At 39.6% G+C, this 14490-nt stretch overlaps 1 protein-coding gene across 4 annotated transcripts in view; it reads left to right on the top strand.

Annotated features, from left to right (window-relative positions):
• The window catches only part of COL24A1 (collagen type XXIV alpha 1 chain), a 251636-nt gene that overhangs the window by 170240 nt on the left and 66906 nt on the right, over positions 1-14490 (top strand). For all 4 annotated transcript variants that reach the window (XR_012905946.1, XM_075936387.1, XM_025183174.2 and 1 more), the window contains exons 29-33: positions 5727-5780; positions 6162-6206; positions 6305-6349; positions 9369-9422; positions 13764-13817. Coding sequence is in view for 3 of the 4 variants with exons in the window: in XM_075936387.1 (XP_075792502.1) it covers positions 5727-5780; positions 6162-6206; positions 6305-6349; positions 9369-9422; positions 13764-13817 (252 nt within the window). In the remaining variant the exon portion in view is untranslated. The remainder of the gene's footprint in view (positions 1-5726; positions 5781-6161; positions 6207-6304; positions 6350-9368; positions 9423-13763; positions 13818-14490) is intronic.

Raw genomic sequence — 14490 nt, 5'->3', positions numbered from 1 at the left:
AGAAAGCTCGCTAGATTAGGGTTTCCCAAACTTTTTATTTCAGTTGGAACCCGGTTTTTTTCAGTACTGTTTTTTGCAGACCAAAAATATAAACGCATATTTAAAAAAAGAATGAAAAATGAATAAATTTTCAGTGTTTCACCCAGCTGCATTCTCCACCCTGCCTCGACCAGGGCTTGGGGAACCCAGCGCCACATGGGCACTCCAGGAGGTGGGAGCAGGAGCAGATTGGGGGTAGGGTATCTGGCTAGGAGGGAGGGTGCAAGGAAGGGTAGGGTTGCCAGGGTATGGTTGTCTGGTTTTGTACCGGACAGTCTGGTATTTGAGGGTTTTGTCCGGGAAACAAATTGAGAAATTACCAGACATATAAAATGTCTGGTATTTTCTAATTAGGTACGTTTTATTATAATTAGGTGTATCACTCCTTAGCTGCGAACTGCCTAGCTGGTAGATGTGCTCACGCTGCATGAGTGTGTCTACCTGCCAGGCAGTTCGCAACTATTCAAAGGAGGCTGCCTCCAACCCTGCTTCCGCTGTCCGCCTGCCCAGATCTCCGCAGGACAGCCCCGCTACCCCCAACCCTGCTTCCGCCGGCTGCCAGCCCGCCAGCCCCGATCTCTGTGGGACAGCCCCACTGCCCGCAACCCTGCTTCCGCTGGTCACCCGCCTCCTTCCATCTCCGCGGGACAGCCCTGCTGCCCTCAAACTTTCTTCCCAGCAGCCAGTTTCCCACCCCCACACACCTCCTGCCAGTCCGCCCCGCTCCGCTCCCCTCACGGCAGCCACTCTGAGGCCCAATATTTATTTTCTTGCAGCCCGGTACCGGGCCACAGCCCATAGTTTGGGAAACACTGTTCTAGACGTTCACTCTCTCTTTGCTGTGCCACTTGGTGTGCAGTTTACCAAATGAGATTTCATTCTGAAAGATACCGGTTCTCTTGCTCAACTTGCTTCTACAGTGTTTCACCACTGATTCTCTGCATCGCACCTAACGCCACTGCGGAAGGGCAAGTCCTGCCAACCAACCCAGGGATTGGAACAGCTGCAATAACATGGGAGCTGTTGGTTCTGGTCCTGCAGCGGCCCATTTTCTATTCTTTAAATGTTGCCACTTATGACAGGTAATATGGAGGGTACCACGTTGGTGGCTTCTCTGGGGCAGGACAGGTTGATACTTGGTGAGGTGGAGACCGCTGTACTTGAGAAGGAGAATCAGTAGCATTATTCTTAATATGGGTCAACTTGAGAGCTAATATGAACCCAAGAGAGATGTTACTGAGAATTTTAAAAGGCCCGGCGTACAGGAATGAAGCTGTTCTTCCTGCCAGTTGCTGTGCCTACCCACTAATACCCAGATATCAGTCAGGAGAGCTGTTGGTGCCATACTGCCAGGATGCATGCTAATTGATGCACTAGAAATCTACGAGTATGTCTACAGTAAAGCAGGAAGGAGAACTTCCAGCTCAAGGAGACATAGCTACACCTAGTTATGATCTAGCTAACATGGTAAAAACAGAAGCATAGCTACCCTGAGTGTACCTGTATGATTTCAGACACGATTGTACTCCAGGGAGCCAACTGCTTAGACTGTTTGTGCCACTGCAGCTGTGCTTCTATTTTTATCACATTAGAGGTAGTACAGATATGTCTCCTGGAGCTGGAATATACACCTTCCCACTCTAGTGTAGACATAACCTGAAACAGTGATGGACATTCAACCTTATCTAGTGAGTGGGCCGCATGAATGGCCTCTTTCATCTGCTCTTTCTGCTAATATAACCAGTCTCCTTTTTATTTGGTAATGATAAAATATACATTATGGACCAACTTCTGTTGTCCTTGCCTGGGCAAAACTCTTCTTGAAATTGGAGAATTTTCACAGTTAATGTTCTTTGTCCTATGTTTCTTATTGATGTATCCTTGCAAATGAAAGATTATATGCTAGCTGTATAAATATGATAGATTTTGCATGGCAGAGAGTGGTAAGAAGACTGATAAGTTGTTTAGAAATGTTTTCATTATTAAACATTATACCATTCTTAGCGGCTAACATCTTTCAGAGTGAAGTTCAGTATATTAAAAGTTAGGAGACATTCATACGTCCCATCTTGGATAAAAATTTTATAGTAATTTAAACTCAGACTTTTCATAAAGATGCATAAAATGATGCACCAAAGTCAGAGCAAGCAATAGCAGCACAACTCCATTGAAACCTATAGAGATGCACTGAGTTCAGTTATGTCTGAATTTGATTTTAAGGAATCTAAATTACAGAAGAATAAGAATATCAGTTATGTGAATTGATTAAATGGATTCAGTCTATTCTGCATGGTTAGAGACAGAGAGAGAAGACAAAAATCAGCTGGGCTCAGTATTATGTTAATAAGGGCTTAATGTAGGGGTGCATCCTTAATTGCTCAAGGGAATGGTTTTTAAAATTGATATCACTTTCCATTGTTCTTGCATGTTAAACTTGTGAGGGGAAAACATAGAGTATGCTGTGTTTATGCCACTTCCACTCTTCTTCCCACATAGAGGCTTCAGTGGAGTTGTGCTGCTATCACTTGCTCTGACTTTGTCTCATCATTTTTATGCATCTTAGAAAAGCTTGTGTTTGAATGACTTCAAGGGGAGATTGCTGTTTATATGTTTGTAATTGTTTATTTGTTTTATAAAGTAAATATTGCTTGGTTAATTATGTTTAAAAAATCATAAACATGCATGATAAAATAATTTCTCCTCAAAATAAAGATGAACCCATGCTAAAGATAAAAGACAGTAACAATCATTTGGCAGCTGTGTTCCCCAACTCTGCAGTTAGTAGACTCATACAATATGCAGCTTGTATTAAATAACTTCAGCCAAATCATGTGTATCTTTCATTCTCCACCAGCTACTATAGGGAATTATACTAATTCTATTTGATAGACTTCATCAATGCCAATAATGAGTCACATAGTACTATTTATAGGAATGATGCTCTGCTTTTGATAGACTATACAACTATTCTTTCTTTGGATTCATATTCTTAGCCCTGTGGCAGGCAAAAAGTTAATGCAATAACTAGTAGCATCATACATCATGTTTCATTTCCTTTATTTTGTTTTAATTTTACATGCACTGTTTTAAAATCTAGGCTTTGAATTCTAGTTCTTGCACCCAGTTTTTACTGTGATTCACTGTCAGTTGATTAGTCATGATCAAAGCAATTGTTAGGTTCTTCCTAATGAATAAACAACTGAAGTCAACTCCACTTCAGACTCTATATGCAGCAAAACTTTGATGTGTGCAAGACATCCTCCAGATCACATTGCCTCCCTATGTAGTTTCTCTACATTCTGGAATTGCTCTGCTTAGTATTCTGGTTTCCCCCTTTCCAGTGTCTTCTCATGCTTATTTGACTGCTGCCTTCTGTGATGCATTCTTGACTCACCCTTCAACTTCCATCCCTTCTTTAGCTTACTGACGAGCCCACTTGCCCTTGTTGGGATTCTCCAATACTGATGTGTCTCCTTCCTCTGCTCTCGCTTAGAAAATGTTGAGTGCTACCTGCAGTGTTCCCGCTAATCTTTTCCATCCACATGTGGATATTTCTATCCATGTGCAGAATAATTTTATGTGCATTGAGTTATGTGGAAATGTGCACCACTAGTAGAAACAAAAAACCTAGCTGCTGGCACTCTACTAATCAGCTGGATGGCATTCGAATCTCTCCTGAGCGGCCACGTAAGCACACAGCTTATAGGAAACACTGGATACCTGGTACTACTAACAGATAAGTCAGGCTAATGTGAGTCTAAACACCTGCCTCTATATATACATTGCAAGCAAGTTTATGTGCTTTATGAGTATTAGATAACACAATCAAGCAATTCTGAACAAGATCATATGGAACTAAGAATGCTTTACATATTGGGGAAGGGAGAATAAAATTGTGAATATTAAGTGGATATGTGGGATTTGTAATAACACTTAGGAATATACATGACTTTTAGTTGAGAGTTCTCTATAACAAGTACCTTTTATTTGAATAGTTGTGAGAGTGTGCTTGGTGTTATGTGAAACCACAAGTGAAGAGCTTACAATTTGAAAAATAGACACACACAAGACTGGATGCATTTGGAATCCCAGAATTGGGATTAATTTAGCTTTTTTAAAAAAAGTTAATTCAAATCTTCAATTATCATCTTATTGGTGCACTAGGAGTTTTTAGTAGGATTGCTTTTCTTTTCCTGTGGAAATATATACAATTATTTTGTTGTTCAGTTAGGAATCAAAGAGTACTCATCTAGAACACTCCCTTCTTCTATTTTGTACCAAGAAAGAACTCAGGAGGTGATAGAAAAAGTAGAGGCAAAAATCAGGCATTCTGCTGAGTCTGATTAGATGAAGATGTTTATCTTCTAAAATACACTCTATAATAATTTAATAATCGGGATTAAAAAGTTATATAATCTTACATGGAGTCAAGTCGTGTACTCTTATGGGGGCCAAGTGCCCCTTTAAAAGTGGGAGTCTTTGGGCTTGATCCAAAGCTGTATCCATGTTGTTAAGTGCAACATTCTGAATTAATATTGTTCTGACCATATCTGAAGAGCATAATTCATCAAGTCCTTAAATGGTGATGAAGGACTAGATGAATTATGGTTGTGATTTACTTGTGGTTATGATTTACTTGTTCTATAGCTAAATTGTCTTAAATTAACAACCTAGGGAGGTTATGGAATCTCCATCACTGGAGATTTTTAAGAGCAAATTAGACAAACCATGAGTGCAGGGGACTGGACTTGATGACCTCTCAAGGCCTTTTCCATTTGTATATTTTTGTTAATTACTTTTATGAATTCTAATGTTTTAGAATCATAAATACACTTTCCATTAACATAGAGGGGAAATATCTTTTACCTTTTTGGTGGTTATTAGCTTTTGATTGTTTTAATTTAGGTGTCTACATATGGACTCAGGTGCCTAACTTTAAACAAACACTTTTGAATATTTTGACTTTAAATATTTGTTAACATATAATAATAATAGTACCGAGCTCTTATACAGCACTTTTCATCTGTAGATATCAAAGTGCTTTACAAAGGAGGTAAATATCATTATTCCCATTTTAGTGATATGTATTATAATGCAATACACAATATAAATACTTTTTTTCTGTGTTGGCACTACAAAATCTCAATTTACAAGTGACATGAATTAATCTAGCAATATGGAAGCCCTTGCTCAAAAATAGTTTACTGTTTCTGTTTGGCTATATATTGATTTGACATCAGAAGAAATATTCTGTCTAAATTTTAAAGGCTAGATGTTAAGTCCCAGACTAATGGTTGCACATTCAACTATTAATATGGCCAAAGGTGAGCATCCAAATAACCAGTTATACATGCAAATGCACATGTTATCTGCACAAAACATGAGTAAGTTGCACATGCAAATTGGGTGCGTAGAAATAGAGTTTGCCTTCAAGCAAGTTAAACATCTTGTTTAAATGTTAAACAGTAAAGGCTTTATTTTTAGACTCATATTACAGCAAGTTGGAAACTGATTTTATAATAGTTGATGCTTTATTTCATACTTAACAAAATAAAAAGTGTTTTTCATCATGTGGAATTTCAGAGCACCGGTTGTAAAGCTGATGTGGTATCTTTCTGTTAAATCTCTACAGTAGTTACTGTAAATAGTTTATAATTAAAACCAGAAATCATGTGTTTAATTTTCAGGGGCCAAGGGGTCTAGATGGTCCTCCAGGAGAGCAAGGGACACAAGGTATTAAGGTAATTATTTATTTGTTTTGTTCAGTACTGGAGAGACTGCTTATACAGCACATAACATTGACTGATGGAAAAGTAAAGAACACAAAAGGCACCATGAAATACTTTTGAATTTGCTATTAATCTAGTGAGGGACTAACAATTTTCTGATAAATTGAGGTTCTTAATTTTATGTATATAGTAGACCTTTAGGTCTGAGTTCTGGTCCCATTCACACTGGAGTTCATCCAGAGTTGACCCATTGATTTAAGTGAAATTACTCTACATTTATACTGGTGTAAATGACGGCACAGTTTGGTCCATAGTAGTTTTCTTTTTCTACATATACAGTTTTCTGTGTGGCAAATTCATACTGAACTCTTTGATCATTGGTTTATTTATCAGGGAGAAAGAGGTGATGCAGGGAAAAAAGGTGTTCATGGACTTATTGTAAGTATCAGAGATGTTCCGGGCAACAAATTTTCCCCTGACATTGATTTGGAACTTATCTGACATCAGCATTCTCTTTAATAATTTTATTTGAACAGGGCAAGGCTGGAAACCCTGGAGAAAGGGGTGATCCAGGAGTACCAGTAAGTACTGAAATCTTATAGCCCTGATATGCTACAAAAACTCCAAACTCACACTCAAATTCAAGGGAAATTATTTTCTTTATAGCCGAAATTGAGCTTTGATAATAATAGTTTGCGTTTACATTGTATAGGACCTTTCATCTGAGAATTTTAAGGCATATTAGTAATATCAATTTACAAAGCATCAGAATTCCTCTGTGACATTATCTCTGAGTTTTACTGATGGGTAAATCAAGGCACAGAGGTTAGGGTGATGTGCTCAGGGTCAAATAGTTGGAGATGCAGGAATGAAACTCAGGAATAGCTGATAGTAATCTTGTATATTATTAGCAATGTATTTCAAGTGAGACACTATCTATAGGCTGCAATTTAAAAGAACTTTTCAGCAGAGGAAATCACAATTACATAACTGGGAGACAACTAAAAGTTGCCATGAATATTGGAGTAATTTTGTCACCATTTTTAGAGAAGGGCTCAGCTACGGATAGAGAAATGTAACTTTTATATCTTTTATTGTAGAGTTATGTGATCATTGCAGGGATAAACTATGCATCATATAAACAAAATTGGAACGCTGTTAGGACACCTTTCCTTTGAACTGAATGCTAATAAAAAGCTTTTCCATAAGAGACCAAAGCTTGAACTTCTACGAAAATCGCACATTTTCCTGTAGTAATATGTTTAGCAGACCAGTCCCACTACAGTGAGATTTCAAAGATGGTGAGCTAATAAAGAGAAGTAAGGAAAACAAAGGCAGGAGAGTAATACCGGTCATATTAGCAGTACAATGCTGTACTTAAGACTAATAATGTTGGTTGCCATTTTATAAGCAGGAAACTTCATAGCTTTGTCTGTTCATTTAGAAAATTTGGAAGTTTGCTGCCTCCTGCCAGTTGTTCCACAGAGTAACATGTTACCACCTCACTCCATTCACTTGAAGTAAAGAGTCACATTGGCTGCTGGTGGGTAGAGAGCTCATATAGAAAACACACTGAATAAATGGCATCCCTCAATAAAAGGAGGGAAAGAATGGCAGGTATGATTCCTTGTCCCACATCTCTTAAGACATGGAGCAACTTTCTATTTAAATCCAGTGTTAGTTTCAACAAATTTGGAATCTCACGTGGTTGTAAGCCACATCTTGGTTCAGATGAGATATAAAACTGAGGTCCTGGCCACTCATGACTGTGAAAGTCTGAATGGCATATTTTGCCAGAGTAGAAATTGCCCCTTCATTGTTTCCTGCTCTGTATTGATGCCTGGTATTGCTGTGTGCTTTTAAATAGCTGCAGCTATTCAAACCAGAAGTCGTGTCAGTGCTGCATGACCTCAATATATACAGTAGATATAATTCAGTGTATTGATAGAGTTCTTGAGGATCCATGGAGATGAAAGGTGCTATATAAATACGAGACGTTATTCTCTTGATATTCCCTTTTAGTTCTTTTGATGATAGCCTTTAATTCCACAGCAGTGCATGGGTGTTGGAACTGGGGCATTTCTGCACCCTCTAGTTGAAGTGATATTCATCATATAGAGAGTTCACAGTTTGATTCAATGGCTCTCAGCACCCCTTACTGTACAGATTGTTCTAGCATCCTTGCTGCAGTGGAACCCTCCCATTTTTTGGTGTATGTATTTGTGAACTATGGCTGATTGTGCGGGGTAGGTTGGCCCAAGTATTCTATTTTGTATAGCTGCACTTAAGTCTAAATTCTGGTTCAGATTCAGTAAACACACCGAGGACTTGACTTGACTTTGTTTAGCTCATGTTATTTGACATCTGCATAAATGACTCACTCATATTACAACTTCAAAGTGGATTGTGACTGACAGACTGTGGTCTTACAAAAACCCCATGCGCAGTATATCCACTTTTGAGATTACAACTGCTGGGCACCACCATACTGGATGAAAAGATGGGTTCATCTGCTAAACAGGTTGAAGAAATAGCTAGGGAAGTTCCAGGCATGACACTTGATGGGGGGGGGGGGAGGGGAGGAGCAAAGGAGACAGTTGTCTTAGGGCCTGGGGCTCCTGGCTGCCACCACTACTACTATGACAACGGTGCCAGCTGGAGACCCCGGTCCTTTAAATTGCTGCCACCACCTCCCCAGACCATGCTCCAAGTGGCTCTGAGGACTGCCTGGGGAGGAACATATGGCGCCGGTTACCCCGAGGTCCTGCCCCTGCCCTTCCAAGAGTGTGGAGTCTCCCTCTTTTGCCTAGGGGTCTGGCAAGTCTATCGGCCCCCCTGCATGACACTAAGCAGCCTCATTCTCCAGACAGTCAATAAAGCTGTCTAGACATTAGGACAGGAATGCATCTTGCACCTACTGCTGCAACAGGATGGATGCCACCTCTTGCTTTCTATCATCTCTTCTGTTTTTATTTTTCTCTTGTTCCCAAGAACCCATAATGAATTTGAGCAGTGTTTTCACTTGGGTGATCTATGGCAGATGAGAAATAATGTGTAGTTGAGAGCACTTTTTCATTTCTTGATTGACTCTGGTGTTTTTACCAAAGGAATGAATAGAGCAAACACCCATAGATTAAAGAGATAGTCTAAGTTATTGCTGAGTGTTAAAAGTTGCTATTATCCTTCCATATCTCCTCTTGATGGGTTAGAAATGGGGTACTGTGAAATAGTTGAACAGAAGTTGCATGTGTTCCATTGTTCAACGCCTGAGACTTTTCCAATTAATCCCACTGTGTTTGAAAGACAAAGAGTCCCTTAACACAATTATTAGGTCACATGTGAAGCCATGGAGTCTATTAAGTGGTCTAAATTCACCATTTTAAATAGCAGTTCAGCTACCCCCAAAAAATGACGCACAGGCAGGTGTCGCCCAGGGGGTCGCTCATGAAACACAAGAACTGATGTGAAAACAAGATCACATAGGCGAAGGTGAAGCATGTTTTTAGGGGGATTATTTGAGCAAGTTGTTGGGTGTGCAGAAAGTGTTTTTTTACAGAATTTCAAACAGATCTTTTTCCTATTGGTTTTTGTTTCTCTTAGGGTTTGTCTGGACCTCCTGGAAACACAGGTGACAGAGGACCTGTGGGAGAACCAGTAAGTGGATCATCATACTTTCCTAATAAAGCTTTTTTCTATATTGATCTTAATTCCCTGATAATTCAACTTACACTCTTGCAAGATTCGGAACTGTCACTACTTTTGGGACCTACACCAAATCTACTTTGGAATAGGGATGTTAATGGTTAACAGGTTAACCAGTAAGCCTCAGCCTTAATATAAGTACGGCTTACTGGTTATGGTTAACCGATGGGAGTTGGAGCAATTCTCTCGCCCCCTCCCCCCCACCCATCCAGCTGCAGGCATGGGGGTGTTCCAACCCTGTGGGGAGTACTGCGGACAGGGGTACTGCAGCCTGGGCAGCGCAGCTCCCAGTTGCAGTGGGGAGGGAGCCAGTTCAGCACAGCTTCCCTCATTTAATTGGTTAACTGGTTAAACTTAATTAAACAGGATTTTACATCGTTACTTTGGAACAGATTCTGCAGCCCGTTTTTTGGTAGCCCAACATGAATAAGAGTGGCAGAATCTGGTCCATTTTATAATGTGGCTTCACACTGCTTAGAAACAAACCCACTATATTACGTAGTGCGTAAATAGAACTTTAAATATAGACATTGATCGTTTCCTTGTTATTCTCAGCCAAGTTTTATGCTTGTTATTCTGGAATTCTGGAACCCCATATACTTGGCAGTTTGCTTCTCTAACAAGAAAAGAGTCTGTTTTAATAAATCTCCGGGATTTTTTTCCTGAATGGTTTGCTGTTCTATTTTTGTTATTACAAAGCCCCCCACACTTTTTATGTGGCTAGTACTATAACAAACATACAGAGAGGCAGTAACTATATACAATGGGCTGGAAGGTATAATCACAACAAAAAACTCTAAAGCCAACTCACAGGTTTATAAATACAAAGCAGTAGTGTCTGTTTTCATGGGGGCAACTCACTAAAAGGCTGCCATTTTATTTTGCAAAATGTAAAAACGTGTCAAATAAACAATAAAATAGAATTTATTTATGAAAAAATTACATCTCATAACAAATGGCATAGAAGTACATTGGTGATAGAACCTTAAAATACTTAAAGAATACTGTATTCATAGGATGACAGATATGCCTGCAGCTAGTCATTATGTAATTACTGTGGCTAAAACAGTGGGAAAATTTTGATACCTAAAAGAAATAATTTAAGTATATTTCCTTTAATACATTTTAATGTACATTTTCTACTGCTAGCCTTCCTGCAAAAAGTAGATAGCTAGCTTGTGAAAACAAATGACTTGCACTTTATAGAAAATCTCCACTAAACAGTCTAATGAGTTTAAGTATTTGTAATGTTTATTAGTACAGGTTGGATCTCCCTGGTCCATCACCCTCGGGACCTGAGCTGTCCCAAACTAGGGAATTTGCCGGACTAGGAAATGTCAGGCCTTCAGCTCTCCCAGGGCTCCCCTCCTGGCCATTGCGCTGCCCCCCAACCCTCCTGTTGGGCTCTGATGCCCCCACTAGTGGGGCTCCTCTAAGGGCCAATGGCCCCAGTCTGGCCAGTGGGGCTGCCTGGCTCCTCTCTGGGCCTCGGGCCACAGCAAGACCCACACCCCTGGCTGTTCACCCTGCTCTGAGTTGGCCTCCCAATGGCTGCTGCAGAGCTTCCTGTCCCCAACAGGCAGGGCTCCCTGCCAGCGGGGCTTCTCTCCACGCTGGCTTCACTCCAGCCTCAGTAAGGCTCCAGATCCCCAGCTGTCAGGGTTCCTTACCCCCAGGTGCTGGCCTCACCCACACTAGCCGGCAGGGCGCTACACCTCAGGTGGTGAGGCTCCCTGTCCCTCAGCTGCCAGCCTGCTGGCTGGGTTCCCTGCAGGCTGCCAGCCTCTGGCAACCTCTGTGGCTGGGGTCTCTGGTCTGGTAACATCCATGGTCCTCATGGACGATGGATGTTGCCAGACCAGAGAGTCCCGGGCCATAGATGTACAATCTGTAGTAGCTGGTACCCCTTCATTGTGTGTCTTTCATACAAACTGATCTACTCTAACTTACCTACCAGTTTAGGTGATTTTTACTTTGCTCCAATCTGTAGTATTGGAGAGCCTTCCAAATGCTAAAGCATAGTTTCTGTGTTCATCTTCCCGTTATACTGCCAGCATGATCCTGATTTTTATGTTTATAGATGGGCCAACAAGCACGCTTACCTAATCTAAAGACATCTATTGTACTCTACTCAATCTACATTTCTGTTCTGCTGAACATTGTAGCAGCGATGCGTGAAATGCAACAATAAGAAAAGTCTCAGTTGTGTCCAGGCAGCTGATTATTTGCATATTATGTCAAAGACTTATATGAATTTGGTTGGAAATTGTATAAATAGTTTCAGAGAGGTCAAAATAAATGACAGAGTATTGCAAAATAAAATGTGTTTTTTTGAGGGCTTTCTGTGTTTATGTAAATAGTCATCTTTCTTCCTCAGATACCTAGAAACATGTACGGTAGCTTAAGAGGTCTTGTCACTGGTTTCTCTGCAAAAAGCAAGGAAATATTTTTAGAGAAAATTCTTAAAACTGTTAAGTTTGTTTAATAGTTTAATTTAATTGTTTAATTTACAGAAAGTAATTCATTTCACCGAAGTGTCAGACATCTCTTAGTACAATAATTAGTTACAAACTGTCTTTTGATTAGTCTTGGAAAGGGTCTCAGTATTGTTCAAAATGTTTCTGGATTTGTTTGGCTTCTCGGTTCCATGGGAGTCATGGAGGAGAGGTATATTGCCAAACCAACAGTCTGAACTTCGTGGGAATAGTATGGAGACATTTGGCTCCTAAAATCAGACTTGTGCTTTGTAGCAGTAAAGCTGAGGAACAGTACAGAGGTACTGCAAGCCAAAACCAAGGCAATCCTCTTTCAGCATGGATAGATCTTTAATGATGTGCAGTTATACAGTTACAACTGTATTTAAGTGGCATCCGCAATGTCTAGTTATCTCTGGTGCTAAGAGAGAGGAAGAGGCTGGTTTTATTAAGTCAACAGGAACAGCAAGACCACATGCATAATTCATGTCCTGAGAAGGTGAACAGGAAAATTAGCTGCTTGGAAGGCATATATTGCACACACATACATTTATTGCCAAACTGCAATTTCCACTTCAAGCATCTGATGAAGTGAGTCCCAGCCCATGAAAGCTTATGCCCAAATAAGTGTGTTAGTCTTAAATGTACCACAGGTTGTTATTGCACATAGAGGCAGCACTGAAAATATTGTTTACTTTAGCATGGAAGGATTACTTTAAAACATAGACGGGTCCAGAAACAGTGTTCAGGTCCAAATCTGATTCTGAATGACCCAAAAATTCAGGGATGACTACATCCAGGGTTTTGGTTTGTCCTCTTAGAGAGCATGGGCCAAGGAATGGAGTTCTTAGGGCCTGGTCTATACTAAAGAAAAGTTAACTTAAGATATGCAACTCTAGCTATATTCATTACATAGTTGGAGTTGAAATATCTTAAATCGTATTTTTAACAGAAGCACATGCTTCCAGCAACTTCCCTTATTCCTCGTAAGGAGCAGGACTACACCAATGGGAGTGCCCTCTCAGTTCAAATTAGCAGGGCTTCACTAGATCCGCTTCTTCAAACCCCGGAAGATTGACCGCTGCAGCGTCGATCTTCTTTAGAGTGTGTAGACAAGCCCGAGATGTCTAGAAGCTAATTCAATTGAGTTAGGCAATTGAACAAATTTCTTTGTTACAGTATATGAATAACTGGATTTGCACACATAATTCATGCACACTGCTTTAAAAATATATTCCTTAGATGTTAGTGTCTTTACTTATAGTATGTTAGCTTACAGGAAGACTGCTCCCTAGTAGGTTATTTACTGAAGCTGTCAGGCTCCACTCTGCAATCCCCTACATCTCAGTGACAGACTTGTGTAAACATTGTTAAATCCATGAAATGAAATATACAGTAGTTATTTTCAGTTAATTCCATGCCACACTGTAGGCTTTTCTGCAGAACAAACCAGACAAAGAATCAAGTAACTTTTAATTAAAGTCTCCCTTAATCAAGAAAACAATATAGTTTATATTCGAATTTACTTATGGCTCAAGAGAAGAGAGACTGATGCTGTTCTTCTTAAATCTATCTTTAGACTATGTCAGGAGATTCAATGAAGTCTTCACTGCTGTTGACCATGTGCCCTTTCAGGAAGTAATATCAGTTAGAGAATTTGGAAGGAAAAGAAGTGATGAAATAAAGATATACTTGATTATGCCAGCTGGCAGTCATGACATGATGCATTCAAATAGTATACTTTATTATATTGTTTATATTATGTATTGCCTAAATGTAACTGAATTATATATACAAAATACTTTTTTTTTAATGCTAGGGCCCAAGAGGGCAAAAAGGTGATGCTGGCCCTGTAGGAGAAATGGGTTTTGAGGTGAGTTTTTATGCTTTATCTTTATTTATAATAAATTCCAACAAAAAAATAAGCCCACAGAATGTACCTTAATAATGTATTTAAATACTATATTTGTGTTACGTACAGTGAATTTGAACATGAGGCGTAATTAAGGGATTCGCCATTGCTTATTGCTGTTGCAAACAATAATTTGGAGAGAAAAAAAAGTGTAGTAATGCCAGTAGCTTCTTCAAAGGTAATCTCAGGAGATCTCCATTCTCTAAATTGTTAATGAAAAGTAGTAAATCGTGGTGCACCCAGCATAGACTATTGCAAGACCTCACTAGATACATCCTATATCACTGATAACTATCTTCAGGTCATTATGTCTTTGTTAGTGGTGGATAAAAAAGCATCAGCATGAAGTTCTCTATTTCACTTGTGGTTCTATTTTGGGGGTGTTGATTTTTTAATATCTCTTTGAAAGAAACGAGAGAAGCTATTAACCAAATTTGTAATGGAATAGCTGAGGAATAAGCTCACTAATCACAACTAATTACATTTGTTTAATTCTTTGTCAGTCAGCCTTAACTATGACCTTCTGATCCTCTTTTTTATTATTTTTTATTACTATTAATATTTGAACTCTGAAAGAAACACTCAAGTACCCATAAATCTGTAAGTTGTGGACCTATCATATGTCCTCCAAAGC

The sequence above is a fragment of the Pelodiscus sinensis genome, chromosome 9 (assembly GCF_049634645.1).
Source record: "Pelodiscus sinensis isolate JC-2024 chromosome 9, ASM4963464v1, whole genome shotgun sequence".
NCBI classification, from domain to species: domain Eukaryota; kingdom Metazoa; phylum Chordata; order Testudines; family Trionychidae; genus Pelodiscus; species Pelodiscus sinensis.
The sequence above is the reverse complement of the archived record's forward strand: the minus strand, read 5'-3'. Positions and strand labels throughout refer to the sequence as shown.